The sequence below is a fragment of the Brienomyrus brachyistius genome, chromosome 1 (assembly GCF_023856365.1).
Source record: "Brienomyrus brachyistius isolate T26 chromosome 1, BBRACH_0.4, whole genome shotgun sequence".
In the NCBI taxonomy this organism is placed as follows: Eukaryota; Metazoa; Chordata; class Actinopteri; order Osteoglossiformes; family Mormyridae; genus Brienomyrus; species Brienomyrus brachyistius.
Window position 1 is genome coordinate 46,794,097 of NC_064533.1, and position 20,717 is coordinate 46,814,813.

General features: G+C 45.6%; 4 protein-coding genes across 7 annotated transcripts; 1 reads left to right on the plus strand and 3 right to left on the minus strand.

Annotated features, from left to right (window-relative positions):
* Window positions 1–323: 323 nt before the first annotated feature.
* gtf2e1 (general transcription factor IIE, polypeptide 1, alpha) lies at window positions 324–5,943 on the minus strand. 3 transcript variants are annotated; one of them, XM_049015059.1, is made up of 6 exons: window positions 5,808–5,943; window positions 5,066–5,179; window positions 3,997–4,517; window positions 1,951–2,146; window positions 1,613–1,857; window positions 324–1,530 (listed from the first exon to the last, which is right to left on the minus strand). In XM_049015059.1, the coding sequence occupies exons 3-6, from the start codon at window positions 4,442–4,444 to the stop codon at window positions 1,100–1,102; spliced, it is 1,320 nt and encodes a 439-aa protein (XP_048871016.1). In that variant the 5' UTR covers window positions 4,445–4,517; window positions 5,066–5,179; window positions 5,808–5,943; the 3' UTR covers window positions 324–1,099. The 3 variants fall into 3 exon arrangements, with proteins under 3 accessions (XP_048871016.1, XP_048871001.1, XP_048871010.1); XM_049015044.1 differs by having other exon boundaries at window positions 324–1,533; window positions 5,808–5,826; XM_049015053.1 differs by lacking the exon at window positions 5,808–5,943 and having other exon boundaries at window positions 324–1,533; window positions 5,062–5,149.
* rabl3 (RAB, member of RAS oncogene family-like 3) lies at window positions 5,453–7,791 on the plus strand. Its single transcript, XM_049015089.1, has 8 exons — window positions 5,453–5,558; window positions 5,858–5,949; window positions 6,042–6,171; window positions 6,258–6,372; window positions 6,470–6,620; window positions 6,714–6,785; window positions 6,969–7,007; window positions 7,119–7,791. The coding sequence occupies exons 1-8, from the start codon at window positions 5,513–5,515 to the stop codon at window positions 7,173–7,175; spliced, it is 702 nt and encodes a 233-aa protein (XP_048871046.1). The 5' UTR covers window positions 5,453–5,512; the 3' UTR covers window positions 7,176–7,791.
* Window positions 7,792–7,930: 139 nt separating this feature from the next.
* On the minus strand, window positions 7,931–11,368 carry ercc1 (excision repair cross-complementation group 1). 2 transcript variants are annotated; one of them, XM_049015072.1, is made up of 9 exons: window positions 11,004–11,368; window positions 10,370–10,696; window positions 9,860–9,963; window positions 9,641–9,740; window positions 9,286–9,362; window positions 9,072–9,171; window positions 8,809–8,880; window positions 8,551–8,619; window positions 7,931–8,170 (listed from the first exon to the last, which is right to left on the minus strand). In XM_049015072.1, exons 1-9 carry the CDS (start codon window positions 11,064–11,066, stop codon window positions 8,105–8,107), a joined length of 978 nt encoding a protein of 325 aa, XP_048871029.1. In that variant the 5' UTR covers window positions 11,067–11,368; the 3' UTR covers window positions 7,931–8,104. The 2 variants fall into 2 exon arrangements, 1 of the variants encoding a protein (XP_048871029.1); XR_007398199.1 differs by lacking the exon at window positions 7,931–8,170 and having other exon boundaries at window positions 8,561–8,619; window positions 8,980–9,171.
* A 5,350-nt stretch (window positions 11,369–16,718) lies between these two features.
* gatd3 (glutamine amidotransferase class 1 domain containing 3) lies at window positions 16,719–20,312 on the minus strand. Its single transcript, XM_049009380.1, has 7 exons — window positions 19,845–20,312; window positions 18,393–18,445; window positions 18,083–18,196; window positions 17,868–17,987; window positions 17,657–17,749; window positions 17,430–17,586; window positions 16,719–17,294 (listed from the first exon to the last, which is right to left on the minus strand). The coding sequence occupies exons 1-7, from the start codon at window positions 19,941–19,943 to the stop codon at window positions 17,166–17,168; spliced, it is 765 nt and encodes a 254-aa protein (XP_048865337.1). The 5' UTR covers window positions 19,944–20,312; the 3' UTR covers window positions 16,719–17,165.
* Window positions 20,313–20,717: the final 405 nt, after the last annotated feature.

Here is a 20,717-nt window from a genome sequence, read left to right on the forward strand (position 1 = left end):
CCCCCACCCCACCCCCCAATGCCCTTCTCAGATCAATCACGGCCCCGCGGAACGAGCCCACGTGCCAATTATACCCCCAAGGGTCCCGCCTCTAGCAAACCGCCTTTACGTCCTGTCAGTCAATCGAAAACGGTCTTGGCTGCGGAAAAATGGCTGCCGCTAACTGTGAAAAAACCAGAAAGATCCAGTCAAAGAAGGTGCTTTACTGAGCAGTTCTTCCGTGGATTCCTCCCTCAGTAAAGAAAAGCCAGATGATTACCTGACGTGCTGGATTCATTAAGACTCAGACACAAAAACTTTCAGACTTATAAGAAAAGAAACGCTTTAAAGTTTTTATGAAACACTTTATTCCTCACAAGATCTGCTTCGTTCAACCAAGGTCCACCGAACTCAAAAGAAATTAAAACAAGTGAACAACTATAAAAACTAAATCAAATATAAACTATTCAACAAAGGGAAGGACGCGGAGAGAAAGATCCACTTCTCTGTAAATATGAGGAAAAAGGTCTTCAGACTGGAAGGCGTCAACCCACAGCCAACGCTGGTCATGTTCTGCTTCTGCCATCTTGAGGCTCGACTGACGGCGCAGAACCGACAGGAATTACGAGCTGCAGGTCCGGCGGATGCAGAAAGAGGGAAGCAAAACAGGACAGCAGAAGAGGAACAGGGAAGCAGCTTATGCACATGGAAAGGGGACCACAGGAAGACTGTGTTAATTGGGTCACAAGTCCTGGTTCGGAAGGAACTCGAGCTCATCCAGCGGGAAAATGGTAATAAACTAATAAATCCAGATGAACCATCTAGACCAAAGCAGCCATTAAGAGATGGAAACTGGCAGGTTGGTACAGGCTGCCCGGCTCTGAGGATGCAAAGTGTGTCAAGAAAGGACAGAGCATGTTATTTGTCAATTTGGCACCTCTGTCATCCACCTTAAGGAGAGCCTGTCTGGTTAGGAGAACACAAACGTCTTTCATTGGCTCATGACTAAGACCTTATTCATTAAGTTGGGAGACGCTTGCCAGCAAACACATACGCAGCTTTCACAGTGGAAGTGGATGAGGGCGGGGGACCCAACGTGGCCAGGAGGACAACCAGCAGCTTAGAAGAACATGTCTTGGAAGATGTTCTGGCCCATTTCTATGTAAGCTTCCTTCTCCTGCGCAGTCATCTGCTCCACCAGCTCTGGCCGCTGGCTGACTTCACGGTAGGAGAACGGCCTCCCACCCACCAAGACCATGGGCTCCTCCTCCCCCACCTCCTCAAAGTCCTCGTCATCGTCCTCCTCGTCTTCCTCAGCCGGGCCTCGTGCGGCAGCGGGAGGTGCAGGCCGCGGGGGAGACTCTTCGTCTGATTCGCTGGTGTCGCTCTCCGAGTCGCTGGCGTTGGTCGGGGCCCGGGCGCCGCCCACCGGTGCCGCCCCTGACACAGCACGTTTCTCGTGGATCAGCAGGGCTCGCATCACCTCATTCTCGTCCAGCTGTGGCTCCCGACCCACAGTGCGGCCAGGCTGGAGCCCGGCCACGTCCTCGGCTTCTGGAATGATAGCAGAGCGAGAGAGTCAGCCACGGCGTTAGGCGGCACGCGAGCTGAGCGGGGAGGGGGAGGGTCTTACGGGTCTGCAGGACGTCAGGCTCGCTGTAGGCCCCCTGCACGGTGCTCTCTGTCAGCCACACGGGCCGTGCTTTGGCGTCGGCTGCCGGACGCTGCTGTTCCTCACGCTCGTCCATGCTGATCACCACGTTCTGCGTGTACAGGTCCGCGTAAGCAGAACCCTTGGAGGACCAGGCCTCCCGGTGAGGCCCACCGGGCCGGTTGGCCCCAGCCCCGCCGGCTGAAGCCTGAGCAGCCCGGCCGCGGCTGTAAAAAGACAAAGAAGATAGTAAAGATCGATGCTGAGTAAAATCAATGCATGGGAGAGGACAGTAGGGGGCGCCAAAGTCAGCAACGTGCCTCAGCTCAGGAATGTCACTGGGCTCCGGCTCCAGCAGTTCGTGGGACAAATTGACATCCTCGGTCTCCCGCAGCAGCGCATAGATGGGCTCGATCTGCTCATTGAAACGCGCCACCAGCGTGCGTGCGTCTTTCTTCGGCACGGCCGACTCATCCTCCTCCACCTCGGTCTGGCAGAAGGTGCAGCGGAACGTGCCTGGGGGGGTCAGGAGGAAAAATGGTCAACAGCTCGACTCGGGAAACCACAGAGGCCACAGGCCCGGAAGCCCTACCCGACCGACCACGGCACCCGACCCCAATCAAAGCCGCTCTGACAAAGACCTTAAAGCATGTTTTGATGTAAGAAGACTTCACCGAGAGACCCTTCAACTCATCACGATGAATCACAATGCATAAACAACCCTCCATTTCAGCCAATGCCAGACGCTAATTCTTTTCCGTGATGGAGCTTCAAAAGAACTTTTATTTTAAATAAAGCCATCCATCTCCCCAGGAAAGAGCGACTCACGCTGCCCTTTGAACACCCAGAGGAAAGGATTAAGGAAATATAGGCTACAAACAAGGTAACGTCAAACCAGAGCACTCTGACTCCAGAGAGGCTTTTGAAAGTGACAGAGTAAGGACAGACCAAAGAAATGAAAACCCAGGTAAAATCAGCTGCCTAATAGGCCAATTAGAGCATCGCCGTGCCAATCAGAAACACACAGTAAACAATATAAATGCATCCATCTTAGTTAACATCTGATCCAACAGTGTAAGCACACATACATAAGCAAGGAACAATTTCACAATCAGCCAGAATGGTCTCCTTGAATTACCCGATACTCAGATTCATCTCATCTCCACTGCCCTCTCAAAAGATCCGCAAGAGATCTGAGCAGGATGTTTAGATATGAAACCTGTACACTTATTTAACAGAAGCTTTTACTCAAAGCAGGATTCATTGATTTGTGAAAGGAGGGTCAGTCGGTCCCAGGAGCAACTGCAAGTTAAGGGCCTTGCGGATCTCAAGAGCCCAATGATGACATCACTCTGCCGACCCTGGGCTTTGAACCAGCAACCTTCTGATCACGGGCAGCATCCTAACCCACTGAGCCAAACACCGCCATATAGCTTTAGAGACACACCACACTCACGGAGCAGGACGAGACAGGACTCCACACTCTGACACGAGCCGATCAATGCAAAGGCTTTCAATCAACTACTTCACTGACAAATTGACCTTATCTTGCTTACAAACTAACCCAAAGCCTTGCCTTGGATACCAGCTGGTCCTCGGTGACCACAGAGGGGCACGCTGACCCACACGATATATTTCACCGAATGAGGGTCTAAATGGAGCTGGCATAAGCCCAACAGCCGTAGCTCCTCCAGCAGCGTTATCCTGCCATTTCATTACGAAGCCAGTAATTAAGCCGGCTGTAGTCTGAGTATCCTGACTCAGTCACTGTGACCTTAAACGCATTCTGCACATCATCTGTATCAAGGGCATCATGACCCTGCAAATTCACACAAAAGCTTATCTAAGAAAAATCTAATTTGCTTAAACTGATGAGTAAATTTCAGGAACAAATTAAGCCACATCTAAAATCACGTAAACATTTCTTTTTTTATCCTGTTTTCATTTATGCCTCATCACCTCATCTTATCCGCAGAAAAACATAAGACCCTTCACTTCTCAACGTATTTTATCCTTTTACCAAGTAGCACATGTTGCAATGTGGTATGCGATTCAACATTCTGCTTCCACCTGGTGTCTGGCACTGGTATTACAGCAATAAAGTTGGACTATCTCACCATCCGCATCGGCAGCCGAACGCAAGCGCACACTGAAAACTGAATTATGAACCAGGCTTTAGGTAACACTCTGCTCTCACCACCAATGGCTACACAAGCATTTCATCTACCCACACAAGTAAACAGCGTTACTGTGCTTCAGATTTCCACCTGCCACCAGAATCATAGGTAGATGGAGCCCAACTGGGAGCTCAGCAGAGCCACACAGGCATGACTGACAAGGGAGTTGGCCAGGGACACGCCCCTCACCTGTCATGGAGTCGAAAAGCTGGTTGGCTTCTAGGTCAGTGAAGGTGCTGAAGCAGCAGGGGCAGCGGAAGGAGGCCCGGTTGGTGGAGTCGCGTTCATCAGTCTCGATGCGCCGCCGCATGTGGTCCAGCTTGTACTTGACCACGTTGACCAGCGCCCGGTAGTTGATGAAGTAGTAGTTATGGCGGGTGGCCTTACCGTCGGCCGCTGTCTCCACCCGCATGCGACACTTGACAAACTTATCGCCCTTGAGCGTGTTGAGCACCGAGCGCAGCTGCTTCCGGTCAAACTTTAGCAGCTCGAGCATGTCCTCTTCCCGCACACATGGGTTGCGGATCAGGATGTCCAGGGCTAGGGCATGCTCCACCCCATAGAAGCCACGCACCACCTGCTTAGCGAGCCTCTTCAGCGCTGCCGGCACCTCCGTAAGTAGCTCCGGCTCCGTCATGCTGAGGACTGAGCACCACCGCAGCCAGGCGGGGGGTCGGAGGAAGACACTTTACTGCGTTCTTTTAGGAGATCTGCATGAGGGACACGACACTCTGTCATTCTGGAATACACACACAACTCTAGTACGGGGTTAAATATAGGTCAACACATGTCTGTGGTGCCAATATGCACTTTCCATACAGTCCTGCCAGGTTTTAGAACAAAGTAAACTGTTGAAGACGGTCACTTAAACGATGAAGTTTCAAAAGACATGTACGGAGGGACAGTGCAATTCTGTAAACTGGCGTTGCTTCTTCCTCATCCACGCATACAATCACTCTACACGATCGTAAAGACCGAGCACTTCAACATTCTTACGTGCAGAATAATATCATGTTACGTAGCAGAAAGCGGGCTAACTGCCAGTGATTGATGCCGCGGTTGTAGCACCTCGATCCTCCACCATCACCGCGCAGATCAGTATACAAACTAAACAGTGCGGATGGTAAACAGAGTTTACAAACACAGCAGCGGCGGATTTATAGGACAAGGAGAACGTGTGCAAGTGGTTTCTGGACACATCGGACTTATCTCTAAAAAGTTACAAGGGCCACTCGAGAGGGCAAAAAAGCGTACTCGCCTGCTTCCTCGGCAGCTCACGCCGTGACAATCATTCCGAAGCCCACGCTTCCCCTAAGCCTCAGCAGGGCCCGCAAAACAGAAACGTCATCTGAAACTTCCGGTAATCCATCACCTGGGAAACGCGAATCACAGGCGAGTCCCACTAGATTGACATTTCACCTATCAAATGAGGAGGCACAGCGGATCGCCACTGTGACGGATGGGATAAAGATCCTGAGTATTTGAAGTTTCTGCCATCTTTCTTATCGTTTTTACGGTTAGGGCAGTGTTGGCGCTGCTTGCTGCTGTTGGATTCTAAAAGGCAAAGCACTAGAATGATACACAACTGTATGGGTGAGTGAGCTTAAAGTAGTAAATATTCGGGGTTGAAAGGCGGGTGGAAGAACAGAAATGTGGGCGGGATGCGGATATACTTCCGGGTTCGTGTCAGAAGGCGTGTGCAAACATGGCGTCGCTCGACCGGATCAAGGTACTTGTTTTGGGAGATTCAGGTGAGTGTATTTAATGATAAAGGTATATACAGAAGCCTTTAAGGACTTAATTTAGAAATATTAATACAATCTAGTACAACACAGTATGACCGCCAAAAAACTAATAAATATTAATTTGTGCAGCAATTCTCAACCTCATTTCATCTATATGTTTCATAACATCAGTGAGTTTACATGTCTGCGGAGTTTTCACTGGTAATGAATGTGTATCGTTGAAATATCTCCTAAAATGAACTGGCATATTCTTACTGTTTCGTAATTTCCACGTAGCCGCTCTGATCGATAATCGGGCTTTGCAGGTGTCGGGAAGTCGTCGCTGGTTCATTTGCTGTGTCAAAATCAGGTGCTGGGAAATCCTTCGTGGACAGTGGGCTGTTCCGTGGACGTGCGTGTAAGAGACTGCTTTAATGAACTCCCACTCCGATATTTTGATGGGAAAACTTGACTATTAGTACTAAATCTAGAGCCTCTCAACCGTCACAGGTCCATGACTACAAAGAAGGGACTCCGGAGGAGAAAACCTTCTACATTGAATTGTGGGATGTTGGCGGATCGGTGGGCAGCGCCAGCAGCGTGAAAAGCACCAGAGCTGTTTTTTACAGCTCTGTTAACGGTAAAAAGAACATGGGTCTCTAATTCCTGCAGTAGAGAACCTTAAAACTCAATACACGATACAAACGTGTTCATCTGCCTACACAGGTATAATTTTAGTGCATGACCTGACCAACAAGAAGTCCTCGCAAAATTTATACCGATGGTCGCTGGAAGCTCTGAATAAGGACTCGTCTCCAACTGGAGTCATAGTCACAAATGGGTACGTGGTAGGTTTTATCTGTTCCTTTATTTAACATTTGTATCAGAAATTTCCCTCCTCTTCTATAAATTACACTGCTTGTCCTCTCTTGCTGCAGAGATTACGATAGAGAGAAGTTTGCTGAGAACCCAGTGCCTTTGCTTATGATAGGGACTAAATATGACCAAATTCCTGAAAACAAACGCAATGATGTCTTGACAAGGACGGCCTTCCTGTCAGAAGACTTTAATGCTGAGGAAATAAATCTGGTATGAATTTCACTGTTTTATTAGCAGATACCCACATAGTAAACTGCATCAATTTTACTTAAACCACACCATTAACTCCCCATATCTTTCTAGGATTGCACTAATCCGCGGTATCTGGCAGCAGGCTCATCCAACGCGGTCAAGTTAAGCAGGTTCTTTGACAAGGTAACGAGATGGTTAGCAGCTGGTTTACCAGCAGCATGGTTAGCTATCTGGTTATCAGCAGTAGAGGAGCTCCGAGAACCAGTTTGAATTGTAACAAACCATGGATCAGACTGTAAAAACATAAAGGGATAACCGTGTATGTTATACATGCAACATCACTGAGTTTGTCTACCTCATTTACAGGTAATAGAGAAGAGATACTTCACGAAGGAGCCTAATCAGGTTAGTTGCTTCTGAGTATTCCAGCTCATCGTGTGGTACATTGACTTTAGTAATTTAATTACTTTTAACTGGAAAATTAACTTTTTCCATTTGCCTTCCCCATCTACCCAGATGACTGGTTTCACAGACCGAAAACGTTTCAACTTCAAAAATCTGCACTATGACTGAGAGCCGCATGGCGCCGGTTCTGTCCATTTTTGAACGATGTGGACGCTTCCCTGCTGTTAGCCGGGTGAATTTGAAGGGACCGTTTTGGGACACGGGAGCTTCACAGATGGGCTACCATGAGCGATTGAACTCAGATGTTGAATTCGATTCATTTTACTCTATTAAATCCTCTCACGATAATGCGTATGGAGAGACAGCAGCCATGGGAGATAAGCGTGCTGTTTCAGATCATCAGATCAGGCTCCTGCCTTGATCTGTTCTGCCTTCCCTAAGTGCTCCTGCTGCAGGACAGAAGGATCTATTCAGCTGATCAGAGGCGAAGGAAACCAACAGACCCAACCAGCCAATCAAACATCAAGAAAATAGTAGTGTTTGGAATATCAGAAATTAAATACTGTGTTTTACAGTCAGGGGTACTCTGTTTAAATTAGGTGGTTGTATTAAAAGACCAGGTAACTGGGAGAGTGTAAACAGGAGCTCTTTGCTGACCATCGCTGGGGGGGGGGGGGGGGGGAGTAAACGGTTCATTCACAAACCTTCAGCATCACATCGTAGCTGTTCTAATTTGTTTCATATAGAGAAATTTCTATTAAATTTGCCATTTTTATCCTCTGAATCTTTTGTTTGGGTTGATGATCAAAAGGGCTGCTGTCTGCTGCTACCTCAGAAGACACGGGTCTAAATTTCACAACACCGAGGCAAAGTGATTCTGCCAGGAATCTTTTTTTTTTCCCACTAATGAACAACAAAGCTGCTTAAACTAACAAGGCTTTATTGAAATAAATATTTTGGTCATGTAATGCTGATTTAAAAAGTTCCTTTCCTGAGATAGAGTCCATCCTTAGTCATAGTCTGTCCACACCAAACCCAGCATGTGAGTAACATTCTGCTCAGCGTTCTGTCCCCAGGGAGAAGAGGCCTGGCAGGTACTACGTTTCAGCTCTACTCTTACTCTTGAGGAAAGGCTGGTGTAGGACGTCATAAAGACGGCGAGCCTGTAACGCACAAAAATGTCAGATATTCATACAGGTTACCGTCACAGACAGCAAAGCTAAAGAAAATACTGCGTCATGAAAACACGAAAAGCAGTATAAGTAGAAGGAAAAGAAAAAACATATATCCATGACATTTAATCTACAGAGATACCTTCTACTCTACTTGCTGCATGAGACCTCAGACCAGGGGGATGCTCAAGAAAGCAGGATTTGCTTAACCAGATAAGTTGTTGGATTTAAGGTAGTTTGGAATAAATGGACTTTATCTTCAATTACATTTAGCTCAGACTACCTTAAATCCAACAATTTATCCTGAAATCCTGCTTCACAGAACCACCCCACAGTACAAACTGGTTTTCTCCTATATATCCCTGTCTCACCTTCTGAGGTCCCAGGCCAGGGCAGAGTGCAAGGTCTTCTTTTGAGGCCTTCATTACTCCCTCCAGAGACTACAAGGATAACAGAGCTAAAAATCAAGCCCATAATCTCCAGAAAAGTTAGTCGACCCTGCAGTGACTGAACTCTACATTCAGTGAGAGCTGAACAGAGAAACTGGGTATTAAATTGTCTCCTTTACATCTGGATCTAATACTCATGTCATTATACTTGTGCCCATGATTACAAAAGAAACATCTTACAGAAAACGTAGAGAGCAGGGTTATGGCATCAGTCCTGTTGATGGATTTGACTGTCGTCAGACAGTCTGTGACCTGTAAGAAGAGGTGGCTTTTACACCGATGGGTAAAACATGCATACAGGCACTAGTGGGCGCCATTTAACACTGGTAAATATATCAGGGCCTCACGAACATCTGGGTTTTGCAGGCTCTGGCACTGAGGAAGGACAGACACTTCATCCCTACGTCTGCATCCCGTCAGCATGTGCTATATGGAGACGTCACCTTGGACAGGAAGTCCTTCTCCACCTGCTCCTTCAGGAGGTCTGCTGGCTTTTTTTCATAGGCTTTGTATGTCTCCAGGTACCGTCCGGCTTCCTCGGGGCTGCGAAGGCAAATCGCAGTCATTTTACCACTGTGAAGGACGTGGATTCTGCACTGTGAAGGATCGCTGACCCTTCAATGCCCCACCCTGAGCCCGGCACTCCTTTGTCCTCACCTCCAGGCCAATATGAGGGTGCAGTCTGCCATGATGCAGATGCGTGCCAGCTCTTTCAAGGCATGGTGGGGGTCTTTCTGAGATGGGCACAAATATCATCATGAGATGGTGATGCCGGCATCTCATTCAAACTATATGTTCAGGGGCATCTCCTAACATACCTTCCTATTAAACTACTGCACTCCCGTTAATTATTAATCTACAAAGGACCCCTGCTTGTACACTCATGCAAATGGATTCAGATTTACCTATAGCGGTTTCACCGTGCAGTCCATCACTACACTAAGCAATTACTGCCATTATACTGCTTAATCAGGCAGACAACTGGTCACGTAAAATATGTCATGTGACTCACCACATCCACCTGTACCAGCAGCACCCTGAGAGTGAAGGTCTGCCCCAGATTCTTCAGTCGGTCATGGATGTAGTTCGGATGCAGGTTGTGGTACCTCAGGCTGTGGGCCAACAACAATGGAGAATGAGCAAGATCAGAGTAGGGCGCCCAGACGCATGTATAAAACGGCACATGCAGTGTCTAAAATCTCCTACTTTCCCATTCCAAACTGTGTATAACCTGAGAAAAAGAGCGCAGGTTGTCGGTCCCAGGATGTAATCAGGAATGACCTCACCAAACTCCCACGGCACACTCCTCACAAACTTCAGAATAGGGTTTCCCCTCTGGAGACACAAGGCCATTGATCTTTGGTTACATGTGTAACATTTCCGACAGTGTTTGTGTATAACTGTGTCTTACTTTAACCAGGGAATCCATCCGGATATTTATCTCATACCAATATGTGGCTACTTGCATTTAACAGGAACTTACTCGTCCGTACCTCAAGGTTGCCAGATTTGTTCAGTTAGCTGGAGTGAGATTTTCCATTTCCAGATTTACATGTATGTAAAAGTTTTATTGCCTTGTAAATAGTCTGTAGGCTTTGCAAACTACCCCAACGCTTTAGATGTAACTAATTTTAGGTTTATAATGGAATAATATAGATTTGCTGTGAGAGTTCTTATGTGAGCTGAGAGTCTGAAAGCGTGAGTGTCACGCCGGATGCGTGACAGCTGGCAGCCCTGATACCTGTCGAGGGCTGACGATGATGCTGCTCCCTGTGCCGGCTGGTTTTGGGCCACTGCCGAGTGCGAGGTCTGACCTCGCAGCTTCCCCTTGCGCATCTGCCGGTTCATGCACCCCCACGCCCGCATCCGCAGTCTCGCTGTCAGCCGACTGCTTAGCAGATGCTCCCTGCTCTCCGATCCCTTGTGCCCCCGCGTCACTGGACTGAGCGGCCTGGCCTTTGCGCTGGATAATGAACTCCGCGTAGGAAAGCGGGGGCTGGGCGGCTTGGCCCGGGGCCTCACCCGGGGGCTCGTCGCTCCGCGAAGAAGCCTTAAACAGGGACTTCGCCTGCATAGAATGACAGATAAATGCCAAGGTGACCGTCTGCGCTGTCACCTACAACAACACAGCTCTGTCCTATGCAACAGGCCCGCCAGCTTTCCACAATTAGGAAGCGTCGTACAGTCCTGCAAAGTTAAAAACAGCCGTTTTACCACAAAGTGCACCTGCATGTGTATGTGCGCAATTTATACACCCCATGTGAGGTTTGCATCGGAGGCTGCGGACTGCAGTACTCCATAAAACATGACGGAAGAGCCCCAAGCCCGGGACAAAAATCCATCCAAAACCAGATTAAACTTGATTTTTCACCAACCTGAGGTCGTTCTGTGGTAAAAGCAGAATCGCCCAAATTAATAGTAAACTTCTTCTTATCCATCCGGATGTAATATGGTCCTAATTCATTAAAATGCACATGAAAAAATTATCTTCGCATTGTTAATACAGTGTGTTTACAGAGACGCCGCCATTCCGGGTACCAGACTATATCTGCCGATTTAAGATTAACGCCCCTTCACAACAAAAGACTCTTCATGAGTAAAAAATGAAAGACTTGTTGTTGTTGTTTCTGAAACATCGTGTACAATTAAACATTTTCACATTCTTCTCCAATACAAGCAACTGAAAAGATCTAGCTGCTACTAGTTATAATCCATTTGGCAACCCAGTAGTCCCGCAGGAATAGCTGTTGAGCACCTAGTGAGTCGATGGCCCATATTATTCGCACCGTCGTCCTTTTTTCCACCGAGAGATGGCGCAAGTGTACTTAGGTTTTCCGCGGATGCTTAAACAGTCTTAAAAGTATTATACAGTACTTGTTTATACATTTTTTATCCAAAAAAAGCATCAGATGTTGTTAAAATGTATTATAGCCATCTCTTGACGGTCATTAATTTAATAATTAAGCAATAATATAGTATATTACATATATAAGGAATGTGCCCTGCAATGGGCTGGCCCTCATCCTGGGTTGTTCCCTGTCTCATGCCCATTGATTCCGGGATAGGCTCCGGACCCCCCGCGAACCAGTAGGATAAGCGGTTTGGAAAATGGATGGATGGACATATATAAGGATAAATTACATTGAATTCAATGTGTTAACATCCACTAAGTTGGATGCAGATGTACACCACTGCTTACCTACTCATTTGACCAGTTTGCCATTAAATAGGTGCCACTTTCAGCACTCTCAGACGAGCTACCCCAGAAAAGCCAAGGGTCACCTCATCGGGATGGTGATTACTACAGTACATTAATGATGGGCTGGGCTCAGAAATTTGGCACAGACACACAGGATCTGTCCATCTGGGCCTTGGGGTGCCACTTTCAACACTCTCAATCTGAGGAACTAAGGAACCTTGCCCACTCTGGCCCCCGACGATAAAGTTTGTCGAGTGAGGGAGGGGGGCATTCACCACCCAGTCCCAATTCAATCCTGTTTCGCATGTTGCATGCAAAGTGGCCTCAAACCTCTGAGACCCGAGTTCGAGTTTCCGTCAGGGTGGAAGCAGTTTCATAAAATGGATGGATGTTGTGGACCCCTGACCTAGCATGTATATGAAACAACATTCATGAAAATCCAGAACAAATTGCATCCCACATTGGTTTGAGTGGCAACTAAGTATCTCAAGATTCTTTATTCGTCGTGTGCTTACTTCCACAAGTTCTGAGTCACACACTATCTGCACATTAATGCTCCTTTTCTGTTTCCTGTCTCTGCACACATGGTCATTTTCCACAGGAACCTTGCTGGCACTACGTGTAGACTGTGGCCCCAAAGACATTTGGCAAGTCAGCCACCTGATAACTACTACACACTAACTGATTTGCCTACTACTTGTTCTGAAAAGGCAGATGTCATCTGTGTTGAGTCTAGCCTGAACCTATTGTCGTAGTATATACTGTTTCTATATACTACTGTCAGATAAATAATTGACATGCATTTTGAATTGTAACATTTATTTCTAGATATATAACACATTTAAAAAGTTTTGTTATATGTTATGGATGATAAGTTAAATCCTGTGGCAAATGATTTTAAAAAAAATTTCCATGTTGTTTTAAGCTTGTGCAGAAAGTAACTGAACCAACGCACATCCATGGACACATCTTAGATCTCGTTATGTTGAAAACTATGACTATTAATGTGACCATGCAGACAGCTGAAGGCTATGCAGTATCAGACCACTTCAGGGTGCTTTGTTGATGTTTTCTTAGACAATACAATGAGGTCATAGATTAACAATGCAAGGTGTATTCACTTGCTTTACCCCAATTTTCAGGATTTATTGTTTCTGAAGTGGGAAACAAAATTGCTCATCTGTACAGGATCTGCCCTTAAATTTTAATTGCATAGTGAAAAAAGCATTAGATGAAGTGGCCCCTGAACTTAAAACATCGTGTCATAATTGAACTGTCGCTTTGAAAACGGCAGATGTACTGCGTTTGTGGAGGTTAACAGAATTAGGAGATATACAACTCTGGAAAAATTAAGAGACCATACAAAATATTTTAAATCTGCATTTTAAAATTCTGGTTTAGTCCTGGTTCTACTTGCAGATGGCTATATGGCTGGTTGCTTCCAGGTTCACAGTTTCTAAGACAGCAGGAAACTAAAACAAGGTGAAACAGGAGACACTGGGAATGACCAAAAAGCAACCAGATACTGTAAAAAGGTGGTGACGACTCTCCAATAGCAGAGACAGCCGTCAACCGACAGCTATTCACTGTGACGTGAACACGCGAACATTCTAATAAAATTTTAAATTTCCCCGTAAGTTTTATGGAAAGCAAAGGGGTGTGCAAGAGTTGCTATCAACTCAAAATGCTGAACAAATATCTTCTTATAGCAGAGGTTGCCTCATAGTGAAAGGACTCAATGCACAAAAATGATCAAAGTGCATCTGTGTTGTGTCCGTAGTGGTGATGTAGAGTGAAATCCACAGTGTCAGCCTTTGCACAGGAAACCCCCCCCCCCCCCCCCCCCCAACAAGGGACTTTACTAAAGAATATTATTTGCATAGATCATATCTGGGGTCCAAAATGTCCCCAAAGTGTGGTAAACCTGAAACTTCCGTCCTTTTGGAGACATTTTTCAGGTCCCCATTTGGATAACCTGAGTTTTATAAACATCTGTAAACACGATCAAAAAATGTAAAATATTCTTGTATTTAGTTTGGTTACTTACGGTTCAGGTTAGGGATGGGTAGAGATTAATGACGTCGTTGTTGGGATTAGAGTTTTTCCAATAGAGATGAATGGAAGGTCCCTGTTTAGATAGGTACGCTAATGTACCTACATACGTCTAATGTGTGTGTGTGAGTGTTCGTCAGAACCAGATGGAAACACTGCGCCAGATGGAATGAGACAGAAAAGTCACAAACAAGTACAGGAGAAAGAACCTAAGTATTGAAATGTTTTCTTTTGTTTACATGCTTCTTTACTACATGCCTGCATTATTACAATGCCAGTCCAGTTTAAGCTATTTGATTATCATTGCTTAAGCATTCAGTGTTTCATTAGGAAAAGTTTACTTCTGGTCAACTTCTCAGTTCTCTTACGATAACAGATGGGTTTTTTTTCTTTTCTTTACTTGGAAGTTCAGTGAAAACTGTGGCCCATTTCTGTTCCTGTTTTCAATATTCATTAACAGGGCATCTTCCAAGACTTTCGTCTTGTACACATAGATATGATGTTTGAGTAACTGCTAGTCCTTGAGCAAACACCTTGGGACAATACTGGGCAAAGTCATATTCTGCTTAAAATGTGCATACACAAGTGAACGAGAGACTAACAGGTGCACATATGCATACCGCATTTTGAAGGAACAGATGCAATAAAACACAAAACAAGTCCAACAAAGTGTCAAAAGAAAAGGTTTGAAGACTTATAGAGAGATCACACACTGGTCTGATTCTCTCTCCCTCATTCAGCCGATGAGAGATGCTGGCTGTGAGCACAGACAGGAAAGAGAAGGTTACATATATTGGGGAAAAACGATGAAAACAATCTCTAACAGTGACCAATGTCCTCTCCAGGGAGAATGGAGACCCAGTTGGTGCAGGTGACTTTCCGCCAAGATGCCAGATGTTTGCTTTCTGTGTAAAAGAAAGTGTCATGAAAGCCAGCAGAAGCTCCAGTTAACAAATCTATTCAAGATGAAATATAATTTAAAAAAATACTTCAGGACAGAGTGTGGCAGAGTGGTCAGCACTGTGGGGTGTGGGTTCACATCTCCACCATGGATCCAAGTGAGTAGAGTTTGCATGTTCTCCCTGTGTCACTCTGGGGCTTCTTACAGTTCCTCCCCACCACCATAAATACAGGCCAAGCCTGATTGGAGGTACCAAACTACCCATAGGTGAGAATGGTGTGTTAATGTTAATTTTTGGTATTACATACCAATATTACTAGATGTTGCTAAAATACTGTGAAGTACAATGCTTTGTCCCAGGGCATTTGGTAAAATACAGTACTGGCAAAAGGTGTTTACAGGAGAATTTTGTGTCCATAATTTGACTGAAAAGCAGATACTGAAAATGGATGGATGGATGGATAATGCATAAAGGTTACATGAAAAGGCATATTTTATATAGTATGAAATAAAATGTTTTGACCCAGAATGCTATACAGATATAAACTGCCCTCTTTCTGACTGAAGGTAAAATCACCAAGTCAGCATCCTCTTGAAGACTCACACATGATGCTATTTCTTTTCCGCATTGAGAAGAGGAATCGCATATAGAAAACACAGCAGATTGGCAGTGGGTTAATCTCGGGCTCCGTAGGTTTCAGTGGCGAGTTACGAAGTCTGGGACCTTCAGCGTTGCACAATCACACATACCACAAGAAGACCCTAATGAACTGGCCTGATCCTGCTGTTGGAGCTTGTGAAAGGAACTTCCACAAGACATTGACTTGGCAGCAGGGCTGCCCACTGAGTCATCAGCCCACCCGCGGAACAATTAGCCGGAATTACTAGCGAACATGATGCTTATGAGACAATTGCCACATCTTCACTCATGCACAGCTTAAGACGTGAATAATCCATTAGCATCAAAATAAAAGAACAACAGAAGCAATTAGTATGTTTCAAATTGTACAAGTAAATTCTCTCTGCAGACAAGGCGGCAGATAAATAAGACTCACAGAGTCATGGTTTGCACCCATCTTGTGCTTCTTTTTATACGTTTCTGTTTTAAGCGCACGTGTGTTGAATTGTCCAGAGGAGTCATCAAATTAGCTGCGGTTAAATAGAAAGGATGAAAGGTGGCGGAGAATGAAACCCCATCAGCAGGAATAAAAGCCTCATTTTACAACTGTGTACGTTTCTGGTGAGATCACAAGCCCTTGACCACTCAGGAATCACTAGGCACTGAGACCTGGACACTTGTGCTTTCTTTGATGAGGAGCTTGATTGGACTGACTTTCAGGCCACCTGCCCTCAGCTTCATTAACATACTAATGACAGGCTGAGGAAGGGGCTCTTTACAGGAATGGGGGGGGGGGGAGGGGGCACAAGGCTGGAGCGACAGAGGTTTGGGACACGGGACCAGTACTGATTGGTCCTTATACATCATGTGATATTGAAAAACAGGAAGCGTGGCGGCGATACAGAGCTTAGGAAGCACGGCATCTGAACGGCATAAATGTTCTCAATCAAGAGGAAGTGCGTGGGCTTTGTCTACCTAACAGGATTGGACTTTAACCTGAAGAAAAGGACTTCAAAGCAGAGATGCTCCATAGTCAGGATTTAGCTCATCATCAATAGAGGTGTGTTTTCAGCTGAGTGACACAAGTCACAAGATTACTACCTATATCCCAAAGAGTACTTACTGAAGATGAGTGTTTAATTCCCAAGAAACACATATTCATTAGTCTATTAAGAATTTTCCACTCCCCCGTTACTTGTAGCTGTAATTGCCTGTAATTATGTTTAAGTAGGAGTGGCTCATTTATGTGATGAATTCAGGTGCAAGACACACACATTTCCATGCAAAACAGGAGCAGTCGAATCTCATCGCAGACCAAGTCTCCGTAGTGCTGTTCAGTTTTATTGCAGATGGCAGAGAAAATCACACCCCACATGTCCTTCACAATAAGAGCATTTTACACTTTCATTGCCAGATGAGTAATTACATACTGAAAGTAATAAACATAATGCAACATAATGATCCGTCTAAGTCACACACACGGGAACCTCAGTGAGTTTGGATTTTGTCTATGGAACAGCCTACATGCAAATTCGCGAGCTTATCCTGCTAATATTCAAGCAGCACCTCTTGTGAACACTTAGGCAAATCACACACTTGGTATATGGGTCAGTCATGTTAATTACAAGATCGATTATAATTATTGCAGTTCAAGGCCTTTCCAAGGAGCGCATCACCAGCCAGACAGCAGAGTGCTTACCAACAAAAGCCTAATGAGAATCACTAATTGGGGCTCTCTCATCTGCGGGGCCACTCTTGTCATGGCCTCACTTCCCGCTCAACCTGAGCACATCTCTCACCATGGCGCCGATGCCGTCGAAGATCAGGTGCAACTGAGTATCACACATGAAGGCTGCGGTTGTCACCACTTTGTTCTTCTGGTCCACATGGGCCTCGTAGGCGATGCCGGTTAAGGAATCCTGACCGATCGCTGTGGACGTCACACAAGAGCATGCTGCAGACTCATCACACTGAAGTTAAAGGGCTTGCTGACAGGTCTGAAGCACCCCGTAGGTGTCAGTTAAGGATATGGTGACGTCTTTGACGCAGTGTCTGGCTCCCAGCGCTCTGATGGCCTGGACAGTTCCAGCGTACGGCCACTTCCCACCTTCCTCTTCCTCGTGGCCCACGGTGACCTCCACTTTCCCCAAAACCCGAGCAGCCAATACCGGGGAGATGCAGCAGAGCCTGAGGTCGCGTGGAGATGTCAGACACTCAAGCACCCAGCCACCCTCCGCACCCCCGCATACAGACTTACCCAATGGGTTTGCCAGCTTTGTGGAAATCCTTCAGCACACGCTCCACATCCTTATTCACGTCACAGTCCTTCCCATCTACTGCAAAGGTGGAGCTGCCAGCCCATAAAACAGCACCAAGTGGCAGAAACATACGTAAAAACTGCAATTAAAGATGCTACACAGTGCCACACTCGGTGTGTGTTCATGCGTGTTCCTAGCAACTGCAATTACAGGTTTTTGGCAGCGCCAAAGCCACCCGGGAAGATGACAGCGTCGTGATTGCTGACGTTCAGCTGACTCAGGTCACTGATGTTGCCCCGAGCGATGCGTGCCGATTCAGACAGCACGTTCCTGCCAAGTGAAACCACAACATGGATGATCACCTGCCATTTACCTGCAGACTCTGGATATGCTCACTGCTACGCAGCACAGCACTGTCCCCTCACCTGGATTCCCCCTCAACAGGCTGGCCCTTGCCATGGTCTATAACGTGCATCTGGGCTACATCGGGCGCGAACATCTTCACTTGGGCTTCACCCCGGCTGAGATGCACCAGGATCCTGCCTGACAGAAACACACCCAGCCTAAAGCATGTGCTCCTCACTCTGTAGAACTATCCACGTCATTCAGGGATGGTGCTGCGTTACCACAACTGAGCACCACCTTCAAACGTAAGCAATAGGAAAGGCAAGACCACAAGGTGACCCCCAACAAACATACACACATGCGGACAGCAGTAGTTAGCGGTCTACATACGCAGAAGCTTCATGGATTTCAGTCCCATCATACGCCCCACACCCTGAAAGAACCTGCAGATGGGACAAGCAAATGGCACGGAAAATGTTTCAGAAGGATTACCGGGGATTACTGAAGAACAGCCCCACTGCAGTACATTACTGTACCAATGGATCATATACAAAAGAACACAGTAAGGAAAGGTCATTTAAGGTGCATTAAAGAGTTTTTTTTTCAGTGAAGTTTGCTAAATGTCCACAGTAACAAAAGAATGATTGTATTTGTTTGTCTTTGCCTGAATGTCGTTAATAGACCGCCCTATAATACCGTTTACAAATCCAATACAGGCCGCCCTATAATACTGTTTACAAATCCAATACAGACTGCCCTATAATACCGTTTAGAAGTCCAATACAGACTGCCCTATAATACCATTTACAAATCCAATACAGACTGCCCTATAATACCATTTAGAAATCCAATACAGACCACCCTATAATACCATTTACAAATCCAATACAGGCCGCCCTATAATACCGTTTAGAAGTCCAATACAGACTGCCCTATAATACCATTTACAAATCCAATACAGGCCGCCCTATGATACCGTTTACAAATCCAATACAGGTCGCCCTATAATACCGTTTACAAATCCAATACAGGCCACCCTATAACAACATTTAGAAATCCAATACAGACCATCCTATAATACCATTTACAAATCCAATACAGACTGCCCTATAATACTGTTTTGAAATACTATACAGACCTTCCTATAATAGCGTTTCCCGGCTCCAGACTAACTTTTCCAGTGGTAACATCGCTGCTAGCAGCTGTCTCAGTTGGTTGCACCCTTCGTTTTGGTGCAGCATATGATTAATCATTGACCGTGCATGCTGATGAATAATTGTCCTAATCTGCATACCGTGGTTTTTATTTTGACGAAAGACTGACAGTGACTCATGACTCTTGCAAAATATTTTAATCTGAACATCAGCTTGAATAACATAACTTCCATTATCACTTGTGTTTCCCTCTCCACAAGCCACCTCTTTCTTTTCAATGTTTTTAAAAAATAATCAGCTATACATCGCTTCCTTCTTAACACCATAGATTCGCACGTTTTGTCATCAGTGCGCGTCCATGTACGTCCTCCCCTGTGCTGGTAAGCAGACCAACTCGGCAAAGAAGACGCACTGAACCAGGGAAGAAGGGAAAAAAAACTTTCAATCACAATTCGTTACCGCTGTACCCTTCCAGGGTTCAAAATGTCCTAATGATTATCATACACTGGCACAGAAGCGACCAAGTGACGTTTTAACTCGCACACTCATAACAGAAGATCGCAGTCTTGAGCCCTGCGTTTACAGACCACGCACAGATCGTCGTATGACACTCGTGTAATACCGTTTACCGAGCGCATAGATATCGTACCGTCTTTGCACGCACCCCGAATCCCCGTGCCGGACTCACCACGGCCACTTTGGCTGCGCAGTAGGCAGCGCCGGTGTGGATGGAGCCCGCGGTCAGGGACAGACGCGCTTGGGAAAGCAGCGGTCTGAGAGCCAGCATCACGTCGGCGTTATTATGTCTGTGTGCCTACAATGTCAGACTTTCCACGAGATACTGATGCAATGATTTATGGCTGAAATATATTCATAACGGACTGTAACGACCTTCAGAATGTTTTAACTCTACGCGCAGACTCAATCCGCCACTTTCCGAAGTATTTCACCTTTGTACGTTTATAGCTTCGACCTACCGTAAAACCAGTATAAAAGGCGCACATTTTTTAAGGTTTAAAACGCAGTAGCGTACCACGCTGTCACTCTAAAAACCGGTCTCTGAGCCACTAATCATGTTCTGTTTATCTGAGTTTCCTGACATAGTATTTAGTTCAGGTACTGCAATACATGAAAGAGTAAAAGAAATGCGTTCAGAATTGGTGGCAGTTTAAATAAAATTTCCGGTGTTACTTTTTTCGTTTTTAGTTTTATAAACCAGATCAGCTCATTTAAATTGATTGGAAAACTGAAAACTATTAATTCTGATAGTTACACGAAATGGTTAATTTATTTGCATATAGCGCCCCTCAGTGCTCGGAGAAAGAAAATCCGCTCGCCTGATTAGTTTGTTAAAAAAAATTGGCCGTTTTTGCTCGTTCATATTTCCAAACAGAGAGTGTTTTGTGACATTTTATTCAAAAGTTGAACATCGTGTATGCGTTATCAATTTTTAAAACGTATGAAATTACCTTTAAGCAATGATAAAGAATTTTTGATTGTAAGTGGTAGGGCTAGAAAAGAACTTGGAATAATTCATTGTTATTAATTCAAGAACAGAATC

Coding starts and splice junctions, on each gene's coding strand:
- gtf2e1 (XM_049015044.1), bottom strand. CDS start 4,444: ATGACGGAGCCGGAGCTACTTACGGAGGTGCCGGCAGCGCTGAAGAGG. Junction 2,147..3,996: donor GCTTTTCGACTCCATGACAG/GTGAGGGGCGTG, acceptor TGACCCCCCCAG/GCACGTTCCGCTGCACCTTC. Junction 1,534..1,612: donor GCCTGACGTCCTGCAGACCC/GTAAGACCCTCC, acceptor CTATCATTCCAG/AAGCCGAGGACGTGGCCGGG.
- rabl3 (XM_049015089.1), top strand. CDS start 5,513: ATGGCGTCGCTCGACCGGATCAAGGTACTTGTTTTGGGAGATTCAG. Junction 6,172..6,257: donor TTTTTACAGCTCTGTTAACG/GTAAAAAGAACA, acceptor CTGCCTACACAG/GTATAATTTTAGTGCATGAC. Junction 6,621..6,713: donor ATGCTGAGGAAATAAATCTG/GTATGAATTTCA, acceptor ATATCTTTCTAG/GATTGCACTAATCCGCGGTA.
- ercc1 (XM_049015072.1), bottom strand. CDS start 11,066: ATGGATAAGAAGAAGTTTACTATTAATTTGGGCGATTCTGCTTTTACC. Junction 9,741..9,859: donor ACCTGCGCTCTTTTTCTCAG/GTTATACACAGT, acceptor GTTGGCCCACAG/CCTGAGGTACCACAACCTGC. Junction 8,881..9,071: donor AGAAGGACTTCCTGTCCAAG/GTGACGTCTCCA, acceptor CTCTTCTTACAG/GTCACAGACTGTCTGACGAC.
- gatd3 (XM_049009380.1), bottom strand. CDS start 19,943: ATGCTGGCTCTCAGACCGCTGCTTTCCCAAGCGCGTCTGTCCCTGACC. Junction 18,197..18,392: donor GAAATCCATGAAGCTTCTGC/GTATGTAGACCG, acceptor TCTGTCAGGCAG/GATCCTGGTGCATCTCAGCC. Junction 17,295..17,429: donor ACTGCGTCAAAGACGTCACC/ATATCCTTAACT, acceptor GGCATCGCCTAC/GAGGCCCATGTGGACCAGAA.